At 49.7% G+C, this 26723-nt stretch overlaps 2 protein-coding genes across 6 annotated transcripts in view; one reads left to right on the forward strand and one right to left on the reverse strand.

Annotated features, from left to right (window-relative positions):
- Positions 1 to 1307: 1307 nt before the first annotated feature.
- Positions 1308 to 13084, reverse strand: TRIM35 (tripartite motif containing 35). Its single transcript, XM_045831383.1, has 6 exons — positions 12541 to 13084; positions 10503 to 10598; positions 8119 to 8349; positions 6829 to 6851; positions 5639 to 5757; positions 1308 to 4302 (listed from the first exon to the last, which is right to left on the reverse strand). Exons 1-6 carry the CDS (start codon positions 12973 to 12975, stop codon positions 3725 to 3727), a joined length of 1482 nt encoding a protein of 493 aa, XP_045687339.1. The 5' UTR covers positions 12976 to 13084; the 3' UTR covers positions 1308 to 3724.
- A 7193-nt stretch (positions 13085 to 20277) lies between these two features.
- The window catches only part of PTK2B (protein tyrosine kinase 2 beta), a 116954-nt gene continuing 110508 nt past the window's right edge, over positions 20278 to 26723 (forward strand). For 2 of the 5 annotated variants that reach the window (XM_045831532.1, XM_045831540.1), the window contains exon 1: positions 20279 to 20438. The gene's annotated coding sequence lies outside the window, so the exon portion shown is untranslated. Of the gene's footprint in view, positions 20525 to 26723 lie in introns of all 5 variants that reach the window. The other 3 variants (XM_045831539.1, XM_045831533.1, XM_045831536.1) reach the window with 3 other exon arrangements.

The following is a 26723-nucleotide window of genomic DNA, read 5'->3' on the forward strand; positions in this document are numbered from 1 at the left end:
CAGAGGTTCAAAAAGTATAGGCAGCTCGTAAATAATACAGTTGGTATTTGGGACCAGGAATCCGGATTTCAGGTTCTGATGCTGCCAGTCCTGTGGGATTGTCAGGGACAGCTTCCTGACCCCCAGCACACACACTCACTTACCACAGGGCTGCAGAAACCAACCTTCATGAAGCAACATATTTCGTCGTCCTTATGTAAGAGAGATAGAAAAACAAGAACAGCTTTCAAGCGACTGAATAACTGATGCTGACGGCGTTTGCAAGTGATTTTTTATAGACGCCACGCTACTTATGTCTGAAAGCAAACCTGGCAGGTGGTTAGATGTACACGATTGAGAGCAAAAACAAGATATAGAAAACCACGACGCCTGAGGTTTGGTCATGGCGCCAGAATCTGGAAGCATAAACGGCAAGCGCAAAGCGCAGAAGGCAGGGAAGGTCTAAATACCTGATGTTCAAAACGACAAAACACAATCAAATGAGTATTTTCCATCATTTCATGATCACACAACTCCATTTGAGAATCATGAGAAAGCAACAGAGAGGGCTACAAAGACTACCCTCCTCCAACATCTGGCATTGAAGCGCAGCGCTATGGAGCTTGCGAGGCCCAATAAGGTCCCGCGATTCCTCACCGCTCCTGCAAGCGCCAACACGCAGATAAAAAGCGAATAGCATAATATGTATCGGGGACTTGGTAGACGTGTCCTTGTTTCGAGGAATGAACTCCAGGGCATAAAAGTGAGAAGAGTGGCTACAGGTGAAGCAATATAACTATAGGATACAGATATTTGAACTGCAAAATATTATTAAAAATCCCACACAGATGCTTGTGCTTAAAGTACAAGATAGTTAAATTAAACTGAGTGAGATGGAGGGAAAGATGAGGCTAAACACCTTCCTGGCACATTTCAAATACCCAAGACAGAACACGCTTCAAACAGTAGACTGAGGTGAGTACCGCTTATTATAATAGTAATAAACCTGTGAAGCAAAAACAGAGAGTTTGGGAGAGAGGGAAGGTTTGGTAAGGTCTTTGTTAACAGTTATGAGGAGACAGATGGGGAGAAACAGATGAGCACACACATAAGCAACAACCTGTCCTCCGCCACCCTATCCAAACGCTGCCTCTGTTTGTTTCTTACTCATCACCGCAACAGCAGCAATGAAAGAAATGTACAAGAGGGTCTGAATATATAAACAGCAGAAGAAAAAGTAAACAAACTAGGCATCGTCAAAATTTAAAACTTTTGTGCTTCAAAGGGCATCGTTGAGAAAGAGAAAAGACAACACACAGACTAACAGAAAATTTTTGTAAATCGTGTATCTGATACGGGACTTGTATCTAGAATGTATAAAGAACTTGTACAACTCGATAACTAAAAATACAAATAACCTAATTAAAATGGGTAAAGGATCTGGAGTCATTTCTCCTGAAAAGGCATGCAAGTGGCAAACAGGCCCATGAAAAGATGCCGAGTATCATTAGGCATCAGGGAAATGCAAATTGAAACCACAATGAGATTACAGTCCCCTCCCCCACCAGCACGGCTAAGTTGAAAGACATGCAATAACAAGTGTTAACAAGGATACTGGCGCAGTGAAATCCTCATACAAGGCTGGTAAGAATATAAAGTGGGGCGGCCACGTTGGAAAACAGACCGGCAGTCCCTCCAACAGTTAAACAGTCACCACACAATCCAGCCAATCTATTCCTAGGTATATGCCCAAGAGAATGGAAAACATGTCCACACCTAAGTTCAGAGCAGCGTTTTCATAATGGCCAAAAAAGTGGGAACAATCCACATGCCCACCAACCGAATGGATAAATACAAACTAGTCTATGCACACAACAGAATATTACCCAGTAATAAAAAGGAATAAAGCTGAATACATGCTACAACATGAACTTTTGCTTACGAGAACACTAAAAGGGAAATGTAAAAAAAAAAGGTGGGTTTTATCCCAAATATTTTTATTTTTTTGTAAAAAGGGGTCTAGGCTATGCAAATTATTCTGTAAAAAAAAAACAACCTCTTCCAACATCTAAGGTGGAAATATAAAACACTTTAAGAAGTTCATTGTAACTAACAAAATAACTTCTGGTCAAGATAACTATGTAAGAATTACATTAGAAGGGCTAGATAAGTACTTGATTTGAGAGCGTGCCCACCGGCCACGGGCGGGTTTGGTATCAAAGTGTGCTGAGCTGTTCTGAGTGCCTGTCAAGGGGCCCACTCACCAACATCCTCCCACTGCCGACCTGGTTGCCTCCACTCAGTGGCATGTCCTACCAAGTCCCTCCGGGGCCCCTACCAAAGTATGCACCATGTTTATAACCAATTTACAGTTTTTAAAAAATCATTTGTTTAAAATGTTCGTTTCTGTGAACCGGGGGTACAGGCAGGAGAAAGGACTTGAATCCTTGGTCAGGATCGTGCCTCCCCCAACGAGAATGTTGCTACTATAGAAAAATATCTCCTTTTACAACGCCGTCCCCAGGACACGGGGATTCGAGCATTAAAAACCACCTGGAGGTGTGCGTGAGGTAAAAAGGTAGAGGTCCAACTCTGGCGGGCATGGCCGAGGGAGAAGAAATTGGGATAAAAACGCAAAAGGCAGCAGAGCACGCATAAGCAGCCGGAGGCTGGCTAAGACCCACCTCCCTCGCTTCTCATGCCCCGCCCCCAACAATACCCTCTTCCCTCCCTTCCCAGGCCTGTGTGACAGAGCCCGGGGGTGGAGGGGGGGGGATGGGGGGGTTTCCTCCAGAGCAGCTACAGAAGCGCATCGCCTTCCAGTCCTGCTGTGTCACTTACAGATGAAGAAACTGAGGACCAGACAGGAAACCAGTCTAAACCATGGTTTTAAAATTGTGTTTTTTAAGCACTCTGAAACCCTCTGTTCAGAGGAAATCACCCAAAAAGTGTCGAGAGATAAATCAGAGTTGATCTGATGGGCAGCCTTGCCTTGAGCGACCCCAGGGAAGCTCTGTGAGGCAGCTTTAAAATACTGGTAAAAAGCGACAGATAAGCCAGGCCCTGGTCCTGCCCCTCAGCCACAGCCGCGGCCCTGCGCTAACTGTACTCCCGTTTTCTGTATTCTCGATACTGAAACGCGGAGCTCACCGGTCACGGGGCTGCCCCTCCCGGTGCTGGCTGAACTATCCGGTCCTATACCTGTCCACCCTGTACGTGCCTCACCTGCTCCTTCCTCTGAAAACCACAGCAGTCCCCCGCCTGTGCTCTCCCCTCACCCGCTCTGCCTCCCAGGAGACCTGGTGCTTCCCTGTGTGTGCCCCCCACTCCCATCCCCAAATCGCAGGGCCCCTCTTGGGAACTCTAAGTAACACACTCTTTTCAACAGCAGTGTTCTCCTGGTCTGTTGGCCTCACCACAGCTGAATAATAATAAAACCTACATTTAAAAATTTTAAAACAGGTCTACTCTAGAGGCAAACATCACCCCAGAAATAGGGATGTCAAGGTTCAGAAAATTCACATCTCGCCACGACTCTGGGGAGAGCCTGGCCAGCAAGCCGTGGAGGATAAAGACCAAGAATGAGGAGGGAGACGTGGGGCCCGGAGCCATGGAGAGGGATCCGAGGCAGGAGCAAGATCCCGGCAAGAAAGCAGGAGGTAACGGTGCCCAAGCGAGGGGCTGTAGGAAGAGGGGCCGAAAGAAAGCAGGACCGCGGCATACACCTGGGCAGCCTCTGGCGGGCTCAGCCATCCAGCTCCTCCTTGACGGTGATGCGCAGGGGGCAGATGCGCATAGGTTTGGGGGGCCCGTCCCCCCGTGTGCCCCCCAGGTAGAAGTAGGGCCGCACCTCCCCAAAGCGGGCATGGAAGGTGTAGAGGTGGTTGTGGCGCTCAGCATCGTAGAAGGACAGCTCGCCCTCCTCACACTCCAGCTCCACACGCAGGCGACGCGGGATGGAGGGGACCAGCGGTGACGTGGTCGGGTCTGAGGTCACGCAGTGGTCACCCTCCACCCCCTGCGTGCGGCACAAGTACCAGAAGCCGGAGCGAGTGTCCTGGTAGCAGCTGTGGGAGTGGCCCCCGGTGCCGGTATCCTGGCGCATGCGCGCCACGCCCACCCGCCAGCTGGGCAGCGTCCCCAGGTCCACCTCCCAGGCGTGGGAGCCCTGGGAGAAGGTGCGTGAACCCAGCAGGCAGGGTGCTGAGGAGAAGCGCTCCGGGTTCTCCACCTGCACTCGGTAGCCGTGGTTGGTGACACTGGTGAGGTCATCGGACACGGACAGCCAGCCGGCCGCGGTGTTGGGATCAAAGCTGAAGGGCACTGAGAGTAGAGAGGAAGAGCAGGGTGAAATCAGAGAACCTCCCCTCCGGCCCTTCTGCCCCACCAGCTGAGGCCCGTCCCCCGGACTGACCAATGGTGTCCCACGTGGCCCCAGTCCAGGGAGGGAGCTGCCTTGGGCTGAGGGGCAGTGCTATGGTTTGAAATGTGCTTCGCCAAGAAAGGTATTTGGGAGCCCTAACCCCCAGTACCTCCGATGGCCTTATTTGTTTCAGATGTCATTAGACTGGAACAGAGTGGGGCCGTAAAGCAAAGGCTTGTCCTTACAGAAAGAGAAGCAACACAGTGAGGGGAGAAGGCCACGCAGCCACAGAGGTGGAGCCACCAGGGCTGCAGCCCGAACCACAGATGGTCTGTGGACACCAGGAGTTAGGAAGAGACAAAGAAGGATCTTCCCCTGCAGCATTCAGAGGGTGCACGGCCCCGCTGACACCTGGATTTTGGACTTCCAGCTTCTGGCAGTGTGAGAATCAATTTCTGTCATTCTGAGGCATCTGGTTTGCAGTCTTTGGTTATGACAGCCAGAGGAAGCTAGCAGAGTTAGGGAGCCTGATGCTCACACAACTCCTGTGCCCTCTCAGAAACGCATGTGACATTCCCCGGGTCACTGACATTTCCCCCAGTGAAATCATGAGTCTGTCAGTTTGGGCAGCTACAAAAAGAGTACCACAGGATGGGTGGCCTAAACAACAGTTTATTTCTCCCAGTTCTGGAGGCTGAAGTCCAAGATCAGAGTACCCCCACGGCCAGGTGCTGGTGAGGGTCCTCTTTATGGTTTACAGATGGCTACTTTTTTGCTGTGTCCTCACAAAATGGAGAGAGAGGAAGCCAGCTCTCATGTCTCTTTTCACGAGTTTGAACTCTCATCAGAGGGCCCCACCCTTATGATCTCATCTGATCTGAATCACTTCCCAAAGGCCCTGCCTCCAAACACCATCGCTCTGAAGGTTAGGACTTCAACACAAGAATTTGGTGGTGGTTGAGGGGAGACAAATGTTCAGCCCACTGCACCCGGCACAGTGATCCGTGGGCTGGAGCCCCCTCGAGGGAGGCAGTCCTGAACTGAGGAGGTCTCTCACTGTGGACACGATACCGTTGTGAACAGAGAGGACGGTGGGTTTCTTTTTCTGAAGCAGTGGCTAAGTGTCAGGACTCAAAGAGGAAGGAGTTCTGCTGGGAGGGGTCTGAGCAGCGGGGCAAGGAGTAGAGGAGGGGCAGGGCACTGGGGCCTCTCTGAACGAGGCTGGTTCTCTGTCCTGCATGAAGTGCCCCCCCCCACCCCGCATGACCTGTGTCACCTGCCCACACCCCCACTCACCAGATTCAACAGACATAACCATCTTCCTCCAGACGCGGTACTGTAGGGAGTCCAGGTACTTGCAGATGTCGATGAGCATGCCGGGCTGTATGGGTTCTGGCTCCATGGTGCAGAAGAGGCTGGGGAAGGAGAACTGGGCCTAGTGGGCAGGGCCAGGGCCATGCATCCTGGGCCTACCCAGATCAACTGAATTGAACAAACAATAGGACTGCTTCACGTGTCACAGGCCTAACTTCCCCACCACCCACCCAGGACAAACCCAGACAGGGCTCTGATGGAGGATGAGCCAGGAGACAATGGGCAGCTCATACCGCTTCAGGATTCAGTCCGAGGGCTCCCCCTGCCCAAGCTGAGATACATATACGTAGGACTTTCTCAGGGATGAATCCTCAAGGATGGGTCCCATCCTTGCGGGTAGAGATCACACTTACACATCTGCTCATAGGATGTCTGAGTTGAAAGGGACCTTTAAAGGTCCTCTAGCCCTGGCTGGTATAGCTCAGTGGATTGAGTGCGGGCCTGCAAACTAAAGGGTTGCTGGTTCAATTCCCAATCAGGGCACATGCCTGGGTTGCAGGCCAGTTCCCCAGTTGGGGGCACGTGAGAGGCAACCATACATTGATGTTTCTCTCCCTCTCTTTCTCCTTCCCTTTCCCTCTCTCTAAAAAATAAATAAAATCTTAAAAAAAAAAATAAAGGTCCTCTAGTCCAACAGTATGAAGATGACATTGGCCTTTGCTTGCACACCTACAGTGACAGGGAACTCACTATTGCCCAAAGCACTCTCTTCCATCTTTGTACAGCTCTGACTGCGACACAGGTCTTCCTTACCCATCCCTGTGTACAACCATCAACACAAACCAGCATGTGTCCCAAGGCTCTAAGAAGGTGGGGATGACCAAGAAACAAGCTTACATGTTGGGGTGACCTGCTGGGAACTGTGAGCCACATGCAGGATGGCTCTCTCTCTCCCCACCCTCAGGGAAGATGGGAACACCCCACGCTCAGGAAAACACTGTACCAGTGGGATACCTGGAAAGAGGACCTCTCTGCATCGGCCAGTCCCCACTGCTCCCTCTGTATTACACCCAGCTGGCTTTTTACCTGCCTGGCCCTGGAGCCACTGGACTTTGCACCCCTGGTATTTCTGCCTGCTCTTTCCCTCCCCTACATCAGCCTTGGCAACTTACCGGCGTTTTCGGCTCTTGTGTTTCTGAAAGAGAAAAAATCAGACAAAAAAGACACAGAGAAAACGTGTAAGTTTCTGACCTCAGAAGGAGCCACACAGCCCGTGTGAAGATGGCTGTGCCCCCCCCTCCATTAACCACAGATTCAATGCAATTTCTGTCAAAATTCCAGCTGGACTGCTTGGAGAAACTGCTAAGCTTATCCTAAAATTCATCTGTAAGTTCAAGGGCTCCAGAATAGCCAAAACAATCTTGGAAAAGAACAAAGTTGGTGGCTCACCATCCTCCCTATTTTAAAGATTATTAAAAGCAACAGTAAACAAGTCAGCACGGTACTAGCATTAAAGACAGACGTAGGGGTCAGAGGACGTGCAGAGTCTAGAAGCAAACCCGCACGTTTACTGGCGATCGGTTATTATGAAGGTGCCGAGACTGCTGGGTAGAAGGAGAACGGTCTGTAACAACGGCGCTGGGGCAATTGGGCGCCCACATGTGAAGGCACCAGGGTGGGTTCCTACCTTGCACCACATACAAAAACTAACTCCGAAAGGGTCAAAGACTTCCATGTAGAGAGAAAACTCTAAGACTCACGCCCTGAATTAGGCTATGGTTTCTTAGATACGACACCAAAAGGACACACAAGCAGCAAACATAGGTAAGTAGCACTTCGTCAAAATGAAAAACATTTGTGCTTCAAAGGATGCCATCAAGAAACCGAAAAAATGACTCAGAAAGGAAGAAGATATTTATAAATCACTTAGCTAATCAAGGTCTAGTATCCATAATATATAAAAAAATCTTACCATTCAACAAAAAAGGACAGGCAGCCCAATTTTTAATACGGCTAAAGGACTTGAATGTACATTTCTCCAAAGAAGTTACACAAACAGCCAACAACTACATAAAAAAAGATGCTCAGCATCACCAGCCATCAGGGAAATGCAAATCAAAACCCTAAGAGATACAATTTCACACCCGTTATGATGGCTATAATCAAAAAGACGTAAGTGTTGGCAAGGATGAGGAGACTCTGCGATCCTCACACACTGCTAGTGGGAACGCGAAATGCTGCAGTCTCCTGGAAGACAGCCTGGTAGTTCCTAAGGAACTCTGCTCTGATTAAAATCTTTTCAACCTCTTGACCCAAGCAGAAGATGTGGTCTGTGAGCTCCTCCAACCCAGTATCTGGAAGCTGCAGAAAGACTGGGTTGCTTGGGGCTGCTGGTCTCTGGCTGCCCACTGGTTCCTGAATGTCCAGCCTCGGTCACTGAATGAAGATAACGAGCTCCTCACCATGAGAAAAGAAACATCATCTTCCTTCATTTCCATCTGCAGCCGCTCGGTCTCGTGCATCAGAGTCTTTGTGTTTTCCCTGAGCTGCTTCATCTTCTCCTCTGCCAGAAGCTGCTTCTGCCTGGTCTCCTCGGCGACGGCATCCAGGATGGCCTGCTCCTCCACTCTTAAGAACTCTCGAAGCTTATCGAACTCCTGCCGGATCCGCTTTTCTAGCCAGGCAGACTTCTCCTGCAGCAGAGTGGGAAGGAGGCGCAGAGGGTCAGGCATGGAGGGAATCTCAGCCATCGCCTACCCCAGTGGCTCTCAGGTTTTTAGCAAAGGAGCTCTACTTTCAAAAGAAATCAGTTGTAGAACCCAAATGGATAAAATAAAATGCAGCTTTGTTAGCACAATTTACCAGTTTAAATTTCAAAATCAGTCAAACAGCATAATGAAGTTGTTTCGATTTTTTAAAAGTTGAAATTGCTGCTTATACATGACCAATCTAGCCTTGTAGCCTCCTCCACATACAATATTCTGTATCCTGTTTACGCTGCATGACAGCAAAAGAAATCCTGAATCACGAAAAGAATCATTGCAAACAGTGACTATTTTTAAAAAATTATCTGCCTTCCAATCTTAGGACTTAAAATTTGTTTGATCAAGAGGCTTACCAAAAGAGGAGTAGGAGTATTTATTTTAAAACAGAATCATTAATAACATGCATACTCTTAATCCTAGCTACAAAAAGCTTTAAAAAAGTTAAAACTATAAATATACTAAAAGAAAAAGCAGAAAAATATCTCTCCTCTTGCAATGAGAAAGACCTTTCTTACTATGCGATTGAGAAGCCTCAAAGAAAGAACTGAAGTAACTGAATACATATAAAAATAAGAAGTTTTGTATGGCAGGAGACCACTAATACAGGTAAATACATATTTATGGAAATATACAAATTGTATATTTCATGATGACTATCGGAAAAACACCTCGAAATGTGTGCTCCAGTAATGGCAGGTTAGGAACACACACCTCTGGACTGAAAATTCAATGTATGTTTATGGCGCTGACAATATGATGATAAAATGATTCACTGACCAAGTGAAAATGCCTAAAAAAGTGAAAATGATTCACTGAAAAAGAAATGACAAAACTAGGAAGAATATCTCCGACATACATATATATGTGAATATATATAAGAACATATTTTTCTTAATATGCAAGGTGCTCTTATGGTGCACAAGGAGAAAAGATAAATATACCAAGAACAAATGACTGAATTGGCATTCCCGGAAGAAACGTAAATGGTTATTACACTTGTGAAAGGCTGTTCAAACTTACTAATAATCTGAGAAATGCAAATGAGCAGAGATGGCACTGTTGAAATATCAAGCTAAAAAGATTGATATTTGTAGGGTGGGAGGGAGAGTGAAATCTGGGGTGATTCTTGTCACCCAGGAAGATAGAAAACAGCAGGCAGGAAAAACCAGCCAGAAGACTTAGCTCGCTGAAGGGACAGAAAGGCCAGTGTGGCCGAAACAGAGAGTGCAGCCCAGCCTGGGAGGAGATGAAGGTGAGGGTGGGCAGGGGTTGGGTGAGGGCCTCGGAGGCCATGGTGAGGGATCGGGATTGCATTGTGTCTCATGGGAGTCGCCGGACAGTTTTAAGCAGAGAAGTGACATAATGGATGCATTTTTCTAGAAGAGCAGTCTACTCCGTGGAGACAGGGTTGCAGAATGAGGAAGCACGGGGAGGAAGCACGGGGCCCAGGTAGCAGGGCAGGTGAGAAGAGATAGTGACCTGGGGACGAGACTGCTGATGGAGTGGACATGGGGAGTGAGCGGGAAAGAGGAATAACTAATGACCCCCGGTCATCACTGGCTTGAGCACTCAGGTAGATGGAGAAGTGTGGCACTTAAGTTAGTCTGAAACCATAGTGCAGATGGTGAAGGTGGTTTTTTAAAAACATCCTCACTCAAGGATACGTTCATTGATTTTAGAGGGTGGGGGGAAAGAGAGACAAACATCAATCGGTTGCTTCCCCCATGTGCCCGGGCCGGGACCAAACCCCCAGCCTAGGTACATATGCACTCTGACTGGGATAAAACCCACAACCTTTAGGTGAACAGGACAATGTTCTAACCAACTGAGCCACCCGGCCAGGGTGCAGGTGGCTTTTAAAGCCACTTTTGTGGCTGCTGGCATGACCATGCCCAGGTATTCAAAGAAGCCCTGGCATGACAGCCACAATCAGTGTTCAAGAGCATGGCTATGCCAGACCCTCAGACTGGGGAAGGCTGACTCTGCATCCATAGCCTCGGCCAGGGCCAACCCACCCTCACCTACCCTCCAGATGGCCCTATGTGGCCCTGGTCTTCAGCCCAGCCTGAGCACTCACTTACCTGATTGTGCTTGGCAATGGCCTGGTAGGAGTGCTGTATGACCAAGGAAGCCTTGGCTTTCTCCCGAAGCGAGTGCTCCATGTTCCTGCACTTGGCCTGATGGGAGGAATGAGAGGGAGGCAAGAAGGCAGGTGAGGGGTGGAGGCCAGGCAGGGAGGACAACACATTTACAACTGGAGTTCCACTTCCACAAGGAAGTTCCACTCAAGCACAATTACTGAGCCCAGTCCATTCACAGACAGCAAGGAACAGCAGGAAGTATAGCCCTGACTTTGAACCTGACCTCTACAGCATAAAGGGCCCTCAGATATCCTCTAACCCAACACTGTCGTTTTATTCCCACTACAGACAGGGAGAGAGGGCTGAGGAGGTCCAGGGGCCTAGTCCCTCTCAAGCTGGTCACAGTGCAGAAAAGAGGGACTGCACCCCGCTCAGGCCTAAAGCCGGTCCAGGCTCGGCCATGCATCCTGAACCGTGCATAGAACTGTAAAGACGATGTGCCCACAGGCTCCCTTGCAGCCTTCTAACCTGGACTGGCCTGCAATCACTAACCAACAGGACTGACCACAGGGTTCACCCACTTATTCCCATGCGCCCTTATCTAAACCACACGTCTCCCCGCATCCTGACATTCTCATTTTGCTTGGATCATGTGAAATACTTTAGTCAGCAAATTCAAATACCTTTTTGTTTAACAGTTTTTGTTTTTTAAACTTTAACCACTGCTCTAATCTCTTTGGACTCCTTGAAGAACTGGGACTAGTTTTTTTTTTTTTAAGATTTTATTTATTTACTTTTAGACAGGGAGCAAGGGAGGGAGAAAGTGAGGGAGAGAAACATCAGTGTGTGAGAGATACATCAATCTGTTGCCTCTCACACATCCCCAACACCCCACAAGGGAACCTGGCCCACAACCTATGTGCCCTGACTGGGAATAGAACTGGCAACTTTTTGGTTCACAGGGCAGCACTCAATCCACTGAGCCATACCAGCCAGGGCAGGACTAGTTTTATATCGAATTCCCACCTTTTGTATCTAAGGCCTAGCATTTTCTCTGTCTTTACCTATTTCTCACTACATTCTGAGAAAGCTTTTCGAGTGCTTTTCTTTGGAAAAATAATTAAAAAATCACAATTCTAATAACAATAATTACAAATGACTACCATTTATTGAGCTTTTATTATTTGCCAGGGACTGCACTAATTACTTTACAGATTATATCACTTAATCATCACATTATCCCTATTAGGTCAAGAAATATTATTAGCCTCATTTTACAGATGAAAACAACTGAAGCACAGAAGCGGGAAGTGACAAGCCCAAGGGCACATAGCTACTATGTGGCAGAATAAGAACCTGGTAGGCAGCCTCTAAGACAGCCCCCTGTGATCCCTCACTCCTGTGAGACAAGGTCGTCGTTTTAAGCTGCCCCTTACTTTATTTATAGCTACTGGCACTCTAGGCATTGGGAGGTTGAGAAAGTGATCCAGAAAGAGCCAGATGTCCAGGGCCAGAAGCCTCCCCGTAGCTACACAACACACGGGCCAGCTGGGGAAGCCGGTGACTACATGGGGGATCTCAAGGCTCCGTACCACGGCCAGGCCTTGGGCTCCTGCATCTCTAACCTGAGTGTGCCGAGCTCCAGGTTTCCTGAGTTTCCTCCACACGTGTGCTTCTCAAAGAGGCAAGGGCCACACCCTACTGGCAGAAAGGGTGCGTGGCCTAAGAAGTGGGTGGGGCTATCTTGAGAACCTCGCGTAAACTCGGTTTGTACACTGTGTACATTCTCTGTTCTCCCATCTCAGGCCCCCTGGGAGGTTTTGATGACAAAGGTAGCCTCCATAGGTTACAGAATCATCCAGGTGGGGGCCCCGAGGCGACACCATCAAGCTGGCCGCAGGAAGAAGGGAGGGACTGAGCGTACTCAGCTCTGGCACGTTGGAGTGGCAGGAATAGCGGGCTCAAGGGTGCTGGGTTCCAGTGCTGACTCGGCCACCACGTGCGCGCTGGACTACCTCCCTCACACATTCGCGCTTACCCGAAAATCTTGGGCAGTGTCCTTCACTGTCTGCACGCGGTGTCCCTGGTGCCGGGGGTCGGCCTGGCACGAGCAGCACAGTAGCTCCTTGTCATCGATGCAGAATAGGTTGAACTGGCCGCGGTGTAGGCGGCAGAGGCGTGGGAAGCGGTGGCCCTTCCAGCGCGGGCCTTCGGCCTCTTCGCGCAGCAGCTTTTCCACCAGGTTGTTGAGGGTGTGGTTGGTGCGCAGGTCGGCGGAGGCCGCGCGGTCCTTGCATACGGGGCAGGAAGGCGACACCTGAGCCTCCCAGCAGCTGGTCACGCACTCGCGGCAGAAGTTGTGGCCGCATCGCAGAGTCACAGCATCGCGGAACGGGTCGTAGCAGACCGCGCACAGCAGTTCCTCCTTGAAGGAGCGGAAAGGCCCGGGGGACACGGCAGGGCCCGGCTCCATGGCAACTACAGACCGCAACTTTCGCTTTCCCCACTTCCACCCACCTCGGGTCTCCACAGACCCCTGGGTGAGCTGCACTCAGCCCCTTTCCCTCGGAGATCTGAACGACAGCGGCGCTGACCAATCGTGTGGAGCGTGCTTCAGGCTCCGCCTCACTTCCGGTCTGCGCGGGGGGAAAACCCCGGAAGAGCGAGGCTGTGCTGGTCGGCTCTTCTGTCCCCGCCCACCTGACGGGCTGTCTGGATTTAGGGAGGAAGAAACTCTACTGCCAAACCGTAGGGCTTCCGTGTCACTGGAAAGGTACTTCCGATTTGAAATGGGAAATGAAGACTAGGGCCCCCTTCCTTAACCAATCCCCTAAATGTCAGGCCCGCGAGGTAGGAAAAGCGAGAGCTCCCCACTTCTTGGGTCCGAAATAGAGTGAGTCTGAAAGCGCGGTTCGTGTTTTCACCACTTAGGATTTATAGTGCCCTTTCAAAGATCTGTGGCCACTCTTGCATTAGTTGTTTACTTAATTTTGGCCAGTCTTATCCTCTGGGGTAGGGAGGAAACAGGTGAAGGAAGACGCCATTCTTGTTTCCTGATTCAGTATGTGGGCAAGTCACAACCTTTCAAAATCTATTTCCGTGTGTATAAAGGGACGCTATTATCTCGTCTCTCCATGAGTCGTGAGGATTAAAGTGAAATAAGTATGGAAAGTGCTCATGACATTAGGCAGGCGCTCATTAAAACAGAGTCGGGACTTCTCCAAAGTTAGCCCTGGGAACTAGGATCCATTCTTGTACTGCAGGCCCGAACCTCCCCAACTCCCTATTTCTGCCCCCTTGATTTCTGATCACTTTACAGCCTTCAGAGGTAGGAGTCCTTTCTCCTGATTTGGTATGAAACGCTTGCATTCCTGGTTTCCGTTGGAAGACGATTTCCACACGTCTCATGTTTCTGTATGGAGTGGAGACATCCAGTACCTTTTCTGGGCTGTCTTTCCAAGGCCGTTTCTATGGTAAATAGCCTTGGAAGGCAAAAATAATGTCTCCAGAAAAAAGTCTGGCGATCTCACAACTATGAAATACCAGGTTCCTTCAGCTTCAGGCCTTTTGAGTCCTCCTGTAGTGCAACCTCCTGTGGCCTTCATCTCATGGGCTTGTGGGAATTAAGGCGCAGGAAACTGGCCCAAATGATGATCTGACTACTGCTGTTGCTGTTGGGAATAAACTGTCCTTTGTCTCTGGCCTTGGAGTCTCATCTGCCAGAACTCATAAAACTGGCAGGCTAATTCAGTTTGCAAGTAGGCTGAAATGTCCTACCTTTTATAGTTCTTGACAATTTTCTTCCAAACTTTTCCTCAGAATAATCCTTTCTCCACAATGCTGAGGGGATGAATACCATTAATTTTTTTTGCCTTCTGCAGTGTTTCTTAACATGATTCATGGCTCCCCTGCTTGGAGCTTAACCATTGGGGTTCCTGAGAGATTCCATATGAATTTTAGGATGGATTTTTTTTCTATTTATGCATTAAATACTGTTGGGGTTGCATTAAATCTGTAGATCATTTTGGGTAGTCCTGACATCTTAACAATATTGTCTTCTAATTCATGAACACAGGATAGCTTTCCATTTATTTGCATCCTATTAACTTCTTTCAGTAATGTTTTATAGTTTTCAGTCTACAAGTCTTACATGTCTTTGGTTAAGTGCATTCCTAAGTATTTTATTATTTTTTGATACTACTGTAAATGCAGTTCCTAATTGCCTTTTTGGATAGTCATCTACTTTTTCTTAAAAAAAAAGAGAGAAAGGAAGGAAGGAAGAAAGAAAGGCCTGGTCACATTGTTATATTAAGCTTCCCCTCCTGCATGCCAGGAGACTTTGGAGCTGAAGAGCAGTTGCTTCCTGTAGGCGGGATGTCTGTTTTCCAGTCTCTGTACCGCTAGCCTTCCTCACATTCCCTGCTTTGCTTCTGCAGGCACGTGGGTTTTGGACCCCTTGTTCCGATGTCCCCAGTGAGGGCCACACACTGCTGCGATTCATTGAGAAGCTAGGGTGGTAAGATACTCTGGTACAGACAAGGCAACTTAGCAACTTGAAAAAAGTGAAATCGAAGCTGATTTCCCATGTTCCTGAAATTTATCTAGAACCACCCAATTATTTTATTGCAAACATCTGAATAAAGTTTTCCTGAAATGTGTGCTTTTTTTCTCTCTCTAAAATACAGGATGCGGAACATAATTTAAAGTTTTCTTCACGGTGTTCAAAACAGGCAGTGATTACTGTGCTGCGCTGAGTGATAAAGGGGTATGCTCGGGAGGGAGTGAAGCATGGAGGACTGTCTGTTCCGTGTGTATAGATACCTGCAGATGCCTGAGATTGGAGGGTTCTTGCATTTGCTAGGGCATTTTTTTGTTTCTTTTTAGGAGTTTCCTCTTGTACTCACAATGATGCCTGTAGCAATTTACTCTCACTTCCTAGCTGATGCTTTCAGCACAGTGTGGTCTGGGAGCAGAGAGCCACATTAGTTAGAATTGCATAGTTCAACAATGGCAAGAAAAGGTTCACACAGTCAATCCATTGCTTTAGAGCTTAGTCACAGGCTGCAGGAACCCGGTGAGCTCACTCAGGTGGGAGTAAGGGACTGAAAGCCAGGAAGGCTGTAGTCGCAGCAGCGTGGAGCTGACTCGGAATGGGCAAGGCAGCAGGGCAGGCCCTGTGTCCGTGGAGGCAGCCCACGGGAGCGCGCTGCAGGCCTGACAGCAGAGTCCGGGGCTGTAGAGACGCCTGGCTTCAGGGGCGCGGAGGCTCTGCCGGTGGTGCTGTAGTGGAAAAATAAAAACATTCTTTGGCCTTCTCCATCTGTCCTCCCCCTTGAGTACCCAAATTAATTTCTCAAAAGATTGAATACAATTTTATTTTTCCCAAGAAAATTCACTTTGGATTATGTCTAGGAATTATTTTTTTCTCTCTGGAAAGATTTTCTTTGTCGTAACTTTTTTTTTCTCCCTCTATGAACAGTTTTAAAGACAGTATTGGAGACACAGTGTAATTAACCTCCATATACCTATCATTCAGCTCACATCAGTTATCAGCTTTGCTATTTTTGTTTCAGTGCTCCTCTCCACATGGGCTGGGGGTCGTGGAGTATTTTAAAATAGTGATTATTTTTATTTCCGGGATGCATTTTTTTACAATAAAATAATAGGATAGAATACCTTCCATCTTTTATCAGCCATGAGCCATAGCACCAGCAAGGAAATTTAGAAGTATTATTTCCAGTCCTTCCAACAACCCTGTAAGGTAAATTATTCCCATTTTATAGATGAGGAAATTGAGGTTCTGTCTTAATTTGTGTATGAAAGAAAACGGGCCAGATGGTGGCACATTAGTTAGGGTGCGTGCAGTCTAGGCTATGGTAACAAAAAAGGCCAAAATACAATAGCCCGAATAACCTAAGCATGTCTTTTTCATGTACAGGTTCACCCAGGTCCAGACTGTTTCAAGGACAGGCTCGGTGGTTTGGTGGCAACAGAAACCTGGACTTCGTCTCACCATGTTCAGCTCTTCTCAGCAGCACAGATCATGATGGCTGCTCCGGTCCCCGCCATCAGCTGGCGTGGAACAGGGAACAGCAGAGTGTGTGCCTGTTCCCCTGAAGGGCACCATCCTGAAGTTGCACAAGCCACTTCTCACCAACTGTTGCCCAGAACTTAACCACATGGTTACACCCGTAAGGAACACTGGGAAATGTAGTCTTTATTTTGGGCAGCCTAAGCCCAACAAAAAACCAGGGATTCTATTACAAGGGAAGGAAGGGGGACAACCAGGAGTGCTTTCATAGATGGAATAAAGGGTTTTTTGAAGTCAAGTGTATGGTTTTGAGTGCTTCATTTTGACTTCAACTGTGGTCCATTTAGTAAACCTAGTAGTACCTGATTAAATTAGACATGGATATCCTTTGGTGATGAAGGACTTCAATTATTTAGTTCTGTGCTCATAAGATTGTTTTTAGTTCCTTTGTTGTATTTAGAACACTTATAACCATACTATTCTTTAAAAATGAAATTTACTTTAATAGTAAATTTATATTATGTGATTTAATTCTATTATCCAGAATGGAAAGACCCCAATTATATACCATCACAGCACTGCCAATGATGGTTTTAGATTCAGCTCTACTCTTTAACACCTAGCTGGGCTGCAGATAAATTATTTACCTTCTTCAAGTCTCCTTTTCCTTTCTACAAAACAGAAAAACTCTTACAACCTCAGTTGTGCAGACTAACTAGATGCTAGATGGAAGTTCTTGGCTCACAGTGAACACTCAACAAATGATGTCCATGTAACAGATACATATGTGGTGTCTCCTCACAGTCCTGTTCTACTTAATTCCTATGATTTCTAAAAGTAATAATTACAGCATTTTCATACCCATCACTTACCCTAGTGATAGATCTCACTTGTACCCTGTGAAATACCTAGAGCCACTAATACTTATGCTTCTACTTTTCCTGCTTAGGAAATACAAACTCAGAGCGATGGATTTGCTTGGCCAAGGTCATGTCTTCTCTCTTAATTGGATCCTGCTAGTGCATTTAACCTGCTCCACTAGCTACCATGTTAAACCAATGACAAAACAGCCCTCTTTTGGCCCACAATGCCCTCCTCCACCACCTATTTCTTGATTCCCCTTTCAGCTAAACTTTTCAACAGTAGTTGGCACATACTGCCTCTACGTCTTCACTTCCGTTTTGCTCATCAACCCACCCGATTTGACTTAGGCCTCTTCATTGAATTCGCTTCTGGCAAGAGCCTGACCTTCAGGTCTCTGCTTCCTCTTACTCCGGCCCCAGACAATCTCATCCATTCCTGTGGTTTCAGATGCCCTCCCAAAAGTTCATCACCCAGTCAGGCCAGTTTTCTGAGCTCCAGTCCTAATTACTCTTGAAGTGAAAGTGGAGGACAGGGTAGCAGAGCCCTTTTCACAAGAGTCTGGTTGTAAGACAAAGTGAACCAGAGAGGCTACAGGGTGAGAGAATGGCGAGTAGGAAAGGTGCTGGGAAGGATCCCCAGGGCTTGGGAGTGAATGGCTATGAGGTAATGAAGGAGGAGAGACAGTCAAAGGTGACTCTAAGATTTTAGCGTTTGGCGTTTGGGGGTGATGTTGACACTCTCAGGGAAGACTGGGATCTAGCAGTACTGTGGACAGTCAAAGACCTGAATGAGGGGTAAAGGTGAAGCATTTAAATGGAAAAGTCAGTATTTTTTCCTACTGTTTCCTCTGCCTGCTGAATCACCCACACATTTCCCTCCACCTCCAGCCAGGCCTGCACAGAAGCACCGTCTCTGCTTGGACACAGCCAGAAGCAGACTGAAAGAAAATAGTTTCGCTTCTCCACTGGGGTATAGCACTATCCCAACCCACAATGAGCCATCGATAGAAAATTTTTAGAGCACCTACGTGGATTTCTAGGCTCCTGTAGGCATTTCTAACAACTAAACCTATGATTCTACTAGCCTAGGAGCTAAGTTTTGGAGCTTCAAAAAATCTCTGAAGAATTCAACAACCTCTGAAAATTTTGAATTATTTGATAACTTTTCTTTCTGGAATCGGGGCCTAACGAGGTTGTAGTTCATGGACTTGGCCACATGGAGGCAGTACACACACACACCTTTTCTTAAGCCAGTATGGCTTCATTGTGCACTTAGTTCCAACCATCACCACCCTAGCATAGACCCTGCACACTTCACGTAGGTGTCTAACCCTCACACCACTAGCACTTCCTCACCTCATTCCATGCACAGGAATACAAAGGGGACACTCACTTTCTGAAGCCATCTGACAACTTCCTTGCAGTGTGGTCAGTTAGCCACCTGTCCCACACTTTCCCTGCTTTCTCCAGTTTACTCTGACTTGCCCTGTCTCACCAAGCCCTGGCCAAGATCCTCCTGGACACCCACTTGGCCACCTTCTGAATGCTGTGTGGTCACCAGCATTACTCCCAAGGTTCCAAGTGAGTGCTGGGACCACGATGGATGGGTGAAAAAGGACAGTTGTGGCCATGAGCTCCCATCAGATGGTTTGTAAGTTACCTCTTTGGGACAGGTAGGCCCCAGGCTCAGTGACGCTGATTTTCAGTAGACCTGGGGTGGCCCCTAGGTATCTGCGCTTTAAAAGCTACAGGAATTCCACTGATCATACTTTGGGAAACATAGACTTTCTGGCTTGGTGGCCAGATGTATTAGCTAAGTCTCCATTTTCTTTGCGGAAAATGGGGAGAATTAAATAAAATTGTGTAATCTGGGTGCTTCCTTAGAACAGTGGTTGGCATTTAGACATTCTCACCAAATACTGATGTTTCCTGCTGTTCTTCTGGGGGAGCTGTGCAGCTGGGCTTGGAGATGGGGGTCAGGACGTGTCACGGGGTCAGGACGTGTCATGGGGGCAGTTGTGTATTGCTGGGCTGTCACATGTGGCTGCGCCACTGCAGGAGTTGCCGTCCTCAGGGCCGGCCTTCCGAAGAGCGTCCTCCAGCCGTGTGAGGTCCCAGTCCTTCACAGGACACAGAGTGAAGACGTTTGGGTGGGGACCCTGGAGAGGAGCTTTAAGGATGTGGGGCACACTGAGCACACACTGAGTTTTTGACCTTACACTAAGCCCAGGTCACCTCTTTCTATTCGGGACAAAGTCTGGAATCTTGTTAGCAACACGGGGAAGAGGTCGCTCAGTGCCCTTGGGTGACTGCCTTGAATCTTACTGCCCTACTGGCCTGAGTCAAGAGTTGAAGCAGCTTCTTCACTTGGGCAATGAAAAGGGAAAGGCTGGTAGCTTCTGTGAGCATTCTGGTGCCACCCTCTGGTCCTGCCCTACCACAGTACAGGGACCTGGCCTGAGTTCTGCTAAGCCCCTGGTAATAGTCACCTGATAACCGGTGCCCTGAAAAGGGGCTAGCACTTTAGGACATGGAGAAACAGGTGCTGAGAGTATAGGAGGCAGGTACAGTCTCTGGCTCTGACACATGTCTGGAGGCTAGAGAGGAAATGGCAACCTCTGAGTGTGCCCTGCAAAAGTCTGCAGGTGGAGTGGAAGGAGGAGGGAGGAGTGGTAGGGATATGGGGGCACATGCCCCGAGAGGGCACATGGCAGCAGACGGCGTCTGAGGTGGGTGAGCACGTGCAGCTCAGGGAATGAAGGCGGCGTCTATTTCAGAGTTTATGGTAAGAGGCTGGAGCAGGCACACTCAGCACCACAGACAACACACCCCACCCTTTAAGGAAGTGGGGAGGAGAGCAGTAGGGGTGTGGTTAACTAGGAGGAGGAGAGGGGAAAACACAAACCTCTTACTCAGCGGAGGCCTCCGGAGCCTCCGGAGCCCCATACCTGCCACAGCCCTGACGGACTCACCTGCACCTCCTCAGCCCCGCCTCACCTGGCCGCGCAGAGAGCCACCGCTGGAGCCGGCGCTTCCCTCCGCGTGAGTCCTCTGCCGCGATTGGGGCTGAGCACCAGCGAGAAGTTGGCTGGACAGGTGGAAGGGGTGGAGGTGGGTGCTTTGGAAATGTGAGTACCTAGACGGGACCGAGTTCCTGGTAAAGCAGCCTGGGACCCAGCAGGCGGAGCTGCGAGTACGCTGTCCTCCGGGCTTGCTAATCTTCCGCAGGGGGAGAAGGAGTCTTTTTCGGAGTTAATTTGAGACTAAAAGGTGTTTCTCCCTCATTTTCATCTTAACATACTCGGAGGGGGGACTGGGGGCCAGGACGAGAAGGCACGGAAAGGCGATCAGCCTCTAAAGGTGAGGTCAGAGAGCCTCACGCAGGGCTTTTCAGAATCCTGCCTTTGAGCAGCTCCCTGCGCCCGCCTTCTCCCCTTTCCCCATGCCCTCGGACCCCCACCCTGGTCAGGCTCCCATGCGCACCTCGCTGCACTTGTATCCACTTCTTCCTCTCTGAGAGGGCATCTTCCCAATCAAGCCCACACTGGGAGCAAGCAGGAGTCTGCAAGGGGGAAGAGGCAGAGCTCCGGGGTGTGTGTGTGTGTGTGTGTGTGTGTGTGTGTGTGTGTGTTTTGTGGGGGCTAAAGTTACCACCAACCACCGCGCTGGTTCTTTGTGAAACTACCTCCTGGATGCCACTAAAGGGTTAAGTTCTGTGCTGCCTTCTCCTGTCAGGCTGTGCGTGGGCAAAGCCTCGGGTGGGTGAGCAGGGAACATATGGGTGATGTTCTGAGCCCACCGAGCCCCACCACCTGCCCTAACCCTCCGCCATCTGACACTGGCATCTCCTCACACCAACTTGGAGCTCAATCCAGTTAGACTCTTCTCAAAGGGTCAGGGGGCAAGGAGAGCAGAAGTTGGGACACGGTGGGGGCATTTACAGGAGGGTTTGTAACTCAGAGGAGGAAGAGCTGAGCTTTCTGCTGACCTGCAGCGGGACTTGAGCCAACAGGGGCAGTTGGTTGGCCTGATCAGCTAGGGGACATGAGGAGGCCCCTCTGTGCCACCGTGGCTGTCCTCACCTGAGTCCTGGCCAAGAAATGCTGCTGTGGACCTAAGCCTAGCCTTTCACAGTCCCTCTAGGGGAGGGAGAAGAGCAGGCAGAAATGAAAAAGTAAGACAAGATGGAAGGGAGGAAGGAAGTAGTCGCATTTAAGAGACTAAGCTCTGGCAGGACGTTCTGCCTGCATTCATTCATTCATTCATTCATTCGATAAGCATTTACCGACTTCCTACTTGAGGCCAGGCTGGGTGGGGAGAGACAGCAATGCAGGTGACCCAGCCCCTGCTCCCTAGAGCAATGTAGTAGATGCCGAGGGTCTGGATAGGAAGGGGCAGGGTGCTAACTAACCCAGTGCTGGAGGATTGTGGGGGCAGAGGGTCAGGGATGCACCCCAGGAAGGCTTCCTGGCAAAAAGTGATGCTAAGTGGAGACCTAAAGGATCCATAGGAATTAGCCAGGGAGGGGGAAGAGGGGAGGAGAGCGGGCATGGAGCACAGCGAATGCTGAGACAGTAGGCCAGAAGCAGCATGACGCATCAGAGGAAACTGAAAGCAGCTCAGAGTGTTCAGCACATGGAGGGTGCAGGGGCGAGGTGAAGCAGGAGAGGTAAGTGGAGACAGCTCCAGAACGGCCTGCTCAGGCTGCCATGGCAACTCGGCTTGGAGCAACACTTGGGACCTGGAGCCAGGCCTGAGACTTCCCAGAATGCCTCCCACTCTAGGGTGGGCTGCCAGATTTAGCAAATAAAAATACAGGATACTCAGATTTGAATTTCTGGTAAGCAATGAATATTTTTCAGCTATAAGTATGTCCCATGCAGTATTTGGGGGTATACTTATATTTAGCTATCATTCATTGTTTATCTGACACTCAAGTTGAACTGGGTGACGGGTGTTTTATCAGGTGACTCTTCTCTAGAAGAACGATGGGAAGGGAAGGGTGGGTGGTGCCCAGGGGCCAGTAGAAGAGTTTCAGGAGAGATTCACCTTGTAATCAGTGTTCCTGGATTCCAGGCTGGGACTTCACTGACTGACAACGTTATTTCTTAAAAACAAAAACAAACAAACAAGAAATAATATAATAATTCCTCGGTCAGCTCGTTTATCTCCACAGCTGAAGGAGGATGGTACCCTCAGAAAGAAATTGGGCTTTGGGTTGGACCTGGGCTCGAATCCCAGCCTGGCCACTTGCCTGCTGTGAGGCTTCACAGAAGCCACTTAGCTTCTCTGAGCCCAGAATCTTGTCTCTGAAATGAGGACAAGACTCCTTGTCTGTTGGGTTTGTTGGGAGGATCGGTGATAATGTATGTAAATTGCCTAGTGAGTACAAAAGAAAGAGTTGTGATATTAATTTCTGTAACACCTTCTCGAGGCCACCAGAGTAGCAACCGCGAAGTGCTCAGGGCTCATGTATTTCCATTTCCATTTATGGAGCACTCAGAGGTCCCAGGGGGAACAGGTGAAGGGGGGTCTTGCTTCCCTTGAGAGAGCAGGTTAGCTCCTGTGCAGAGAGGGAGAGTCAGAATCATTTTTTCAGCTTTGCTCTTCCCTTCCCAGAGGACCGACAGGCTTCATGGGGAGGAGATGTCCAGCCCTCCCGCTGGAGGGCAGTGGGTGGGGGGAGAGGAAGTAGCTTGAAGGAGAATTAACTGAAGGGAAATGTGAATGAATGAACTGAAAGAGAGAACCCACAGAAAAACCAAGCCTGCCACAGAAAACACAGTGCATGACACAGATGAATGCTCCTTAAAGTTTGGCTGGCATCCTTCCATTTTTATAATGAGTGCTTTATTAGAAGAATAGACTCAGGGGTCTGTAAGTGAAGCAGGGTGCCCTGGGAACCATGGTTGGACGTCAGTTGGGGGCATTTCTAGAACCACAGTTGGGGCTTCCTGAAAGGGAACCAGAAGGGAGTTAAGAATTGGTAAGAGAAAGAGGAAGTGGAAAGTGTGTTTCTCTTGTGGGAACTGCTGGGTTAGAAATGGTCCCTCTTTCCAGTGGCTAAATCTTCCCATCCCCCTGCCCAGTGATAAGCCCTTTGTCACCCGTTCTTGAGAGCAGCATTTGCCAAATGGTGTTCGGTAGAAGCTCTGTGCCATGAGGTAGTTCTTGTGCTCCATTGGTGAAATGTCCGGATGCGCCCTCTGGGAGATTTGTCATCTGTGTTTGCACTGTCAAGGTCATGGCAAGTCCTGCAGAAAAGATGCCTGTATCACTGGGCTTACTGGTGTTCCCTAAATCTGACTGTACAGCCCGTGCAGGGGCATGAGGGGGACACCTGGTCTGTACTAAGGACAATAGTGTTCCCTGCACAGTGACTGTCGGGCAGTTCTGGGACCAAGCCTGTCTTTCAGGGGTCATCACTCATCCTGTCCTTCTAGCCAGAATGGACCCAGACCTGGCGGGGTCCCACTTACAGAAGATCCTGAGAGACTGAGCACTTGAGTGCCAGGGTGCCAGCCTCACACCTGCCCCACGAACACAGACTCCTCCCCCGTCAGCCTTAATCTTCCTACTGCAACTTACACCCCTTCCCATTAGTCAGAAGACCCAGGAAAAGATGCCCCTTGGCCCATAGCCCTCCTTGGTGGGGGCAGTAGCTCCGTGTGTCCTGAATTCTGCTGAGGCAAGGATGGTTGATAGAAGCAGAGGAAGAGGCATACCTGGGGTGGACCCCAAGTCACAGGCCTCTGCCTCTAGTGTTCCCCTGCCTAGGGGTTGTGGGCTGATGAATGGTGCTCTGAGGGGGCCACCCAGGGGTGGCTGGAGCACAGTTATGTACCTGCTGGTGTGCTCATGGCTGAAAGGATGGGAACAAAGAGGAGTTCTTTTTTTTAAAGATATTATTTATTTATTTGTAGAGAGAGGGGAAGGGAGGGAGAAAGAGAGGGAGAGAAACATCAATGTGCAAGAGATACTGTACATTGATCGGTTGCCTCTCACATGCCCCCACCTGGGCACCCAGCCTGCAACCCAGGCATGTGCCCCAGCTGGGAATCGAACCGGAAATTGAACTTTGGTTTGCAGGCCGGTGCTCAGTCTACTGAGCCACACCAGCCAGGGCTGAAGAGGAGTTCTTGTTGGCCTGGTGACCGAGAGTTTCCCTGAGGCCCTGCCTCAGTTCTGCGGTAAAGGGGGAGAGCAAGGAGAGGGGCAGCCGTCTCTGCAGCACGAACATGGCTGGTGGTTGGGTGGTCAAGTCATCTGGGTTCCAACTCCAGCTCTGCACTCAGTGTGCGACCCTAGGCAAGTCCCTGAGCCCTGTCTTCCTTGACTGCAAGACAAAGATGATAACAGGGCTTCATGCGAGGGTACAGTGGGACTGTACGCCGGGAGTCAGATGTAAAATATGAGTAGCCTCAAAAGCATGGGCAGGCACTTCACAGAACCAACAGGAGCCATCGCTCTGGGTGGGGTCAGCGAGACCCCCGGGTCGGGGCATGGGGGCTGGAGGAGTCAGGCAGCCAGGGGCTGGGTGGCAGACATGTACCCCCCCTGTAGCCTATTTCAGTATTTGAACCTCCCAGATTGCCACATGCACCAGCTTAAAAATAGCCTCGTCTGTACCTAAAACATCCAGTCCTCTAACAGGCAGCACACAGTAGGCCTTCATTCTGTTTTTAACTCATGGTTAGTCTGAGCTGATGGGGAAACACTGCCCCCCCCACCCCCCCCCAGGACAGAGGCCGGTTTCCGAGGGGCAGGTGTCCTGAGAGTGCCGTCTGGTGGACATGTGTTGCGTGGACAACAGTCTTTGTTTCTTGCTCCCTCCCTGCCCCTCAGTTCACTGTGTTTGCTGAGCAGCCGGCCTGCTCAGCTCTCAGCTCTTCAGCCAGCACAGAGACTTCTCCGGCTGCCCATCAGACACGGGACTCCAAGTGGTCGTGTGAGGCGCGGAGGGAGCGATGGGCAGGAGAAAATGGTGGCTTCCCCCTCCAGGGTTCTCAGCAGAGCTGAGCTGTGCGAGGGGGTGGGGGCAGCTTTTTGAGTCACTCTGCTATTTCTCAAGGCATAAATTATTACTCACGATGACAGTTTGATTAAGAGAGTGCACTGGAAACTGTGTGTTCCCATGCACTTTTTACCTAGACTCGTGGTTGGAGAGCTAGGATTGCAGGGTTTTATCTTCGAGGGCCCCGCAGGCACACTGTGAGCAGGCTGCAGGCTGCAGGAGGGGATGGTCCCCTGGTGTTCCGGGTCTCCCCCAGTTCCCACCTTCTCCCAGCGCTAAGGCTCCCGCTGCTCTTACGAGGCAGCCAGTCAACGTGATTGGAACTAAGACCAGCGACGGCCACGACCCATGGAAGGGTGAGCCTTCCCCTTTTCTGTCTTGGCTACAGTTCACTAACATTTTCCTCCTCGCCAATCCCCTGCTTCCCTTTTATGTTCTGAAATCCCTGGAGAGGGGATTCAGAGGGGTGCACCTGGCCCGGGATTTAGAACTTGGGGCTGGCTTCAGTTCTTGTCTTATGCACTAGTCTTCCTTTCAGTGGGGGCACTTCTCCCAGCAGCTCTTGAGGGTGGGCACCAGGACCGCTGTCCTGCTTCTTCCAGCCCCTTCTTTCTCTGAGGGTCTTGCACCAGACTCCCAGACTCGCCCAGCTGTTGCGATCCCACCGTGTCGCAGGTAGGCCCCTGAGGCTCCTCGAAGACCTGCTGGGAATTCTGCCCTGAGTTTGGGCTTTGCTCTTCTGGGTGGTTCCCTTTTCCAGCCGATCCTTCCTCTGGTCCTGGCCACTGGAAACATCACCTCTTTTCCTGGTTTCTAAATTAATGCAGTTTGTCCCTCCCTAACCTCAGGCGTGTCTCTTTGTTCTCCCGGAGCGTTTGGAGCCAGGGCCTGGCTGCTCTCCCTGCAGCTCAAGTTCACACTCTCCCCACCCCCAGTTCCTGCTCTAAGCAGGTTGCAGATGATCCACAGGTACAGCTAAAAGTGCTCCTACCAGTCATGGTCCCGGTCCCCGGCCCCCAGCGCAAGGCAGGCAGCATCCCTGCTTGCTCAGGCGGTGGTCAGCCTGGGCGGTGGGGGGCGATCTGGAGTCGGGGGATAGGCCCCTCGGTTACAGTCTGCCCTTTGCTGGCTGGGTGCCTTTGGGTGAGTCTCTTCACTCTCCCACGCCTCACTTTTCTCACTTGAAAATAAAGAAATGGTGCGGCATCCCTCAAAGGGGCACTGAGAGACATTTTGCCTCGTGTGAAAATGCCCTGTAAACTCCCACCGGGCATGGTCCCTGGAGAGAGAAGGCATTTGGGGCCAGAAAGGGG

The sequence above is a fragment of the Phyllostomus hastatus genome, unplaced genomic scaffold (assembly GCF_019186645.2).
Source record: "Phyllostomus hastatus isolate PE091 unplaced genomic scaffold, TTU_PhHast_1.1 phas_contig_159, whole genome shotgun sequence".
Classification (NCBI taxonomy): domain Eukaryota; kingdom Metazoa; phylum Chordata; class Mammalia; order Chiroptera; family Phyllostomidae; genus Phyllostomus; species Phyllostomus hastatus.

Coding starts and splice junctions, on each gene's coding strand:
- TRIM35 (XM_045831383.1), bottom strand. CDS start 12,975: ATGGAGCCGGGCCCTGCCGTGTCCCCCGGGCCTTTCCGCTCCTTCAAG. Junction 10,599..12,540: donor ACACTGCCCAAGATTTTCGG/GTAAGCGCGAAT, acceptor TCCTCCCATCAG/GCCAAGTGCAGGAACATGGA. Junction 8,350..10,502: donor CCATTGCCAAGCACAATCAG/GTAAGTGAGTGC, acceptor ACTCTGCTGCAG/GAGAAGTCTGCCTGGCTAGA.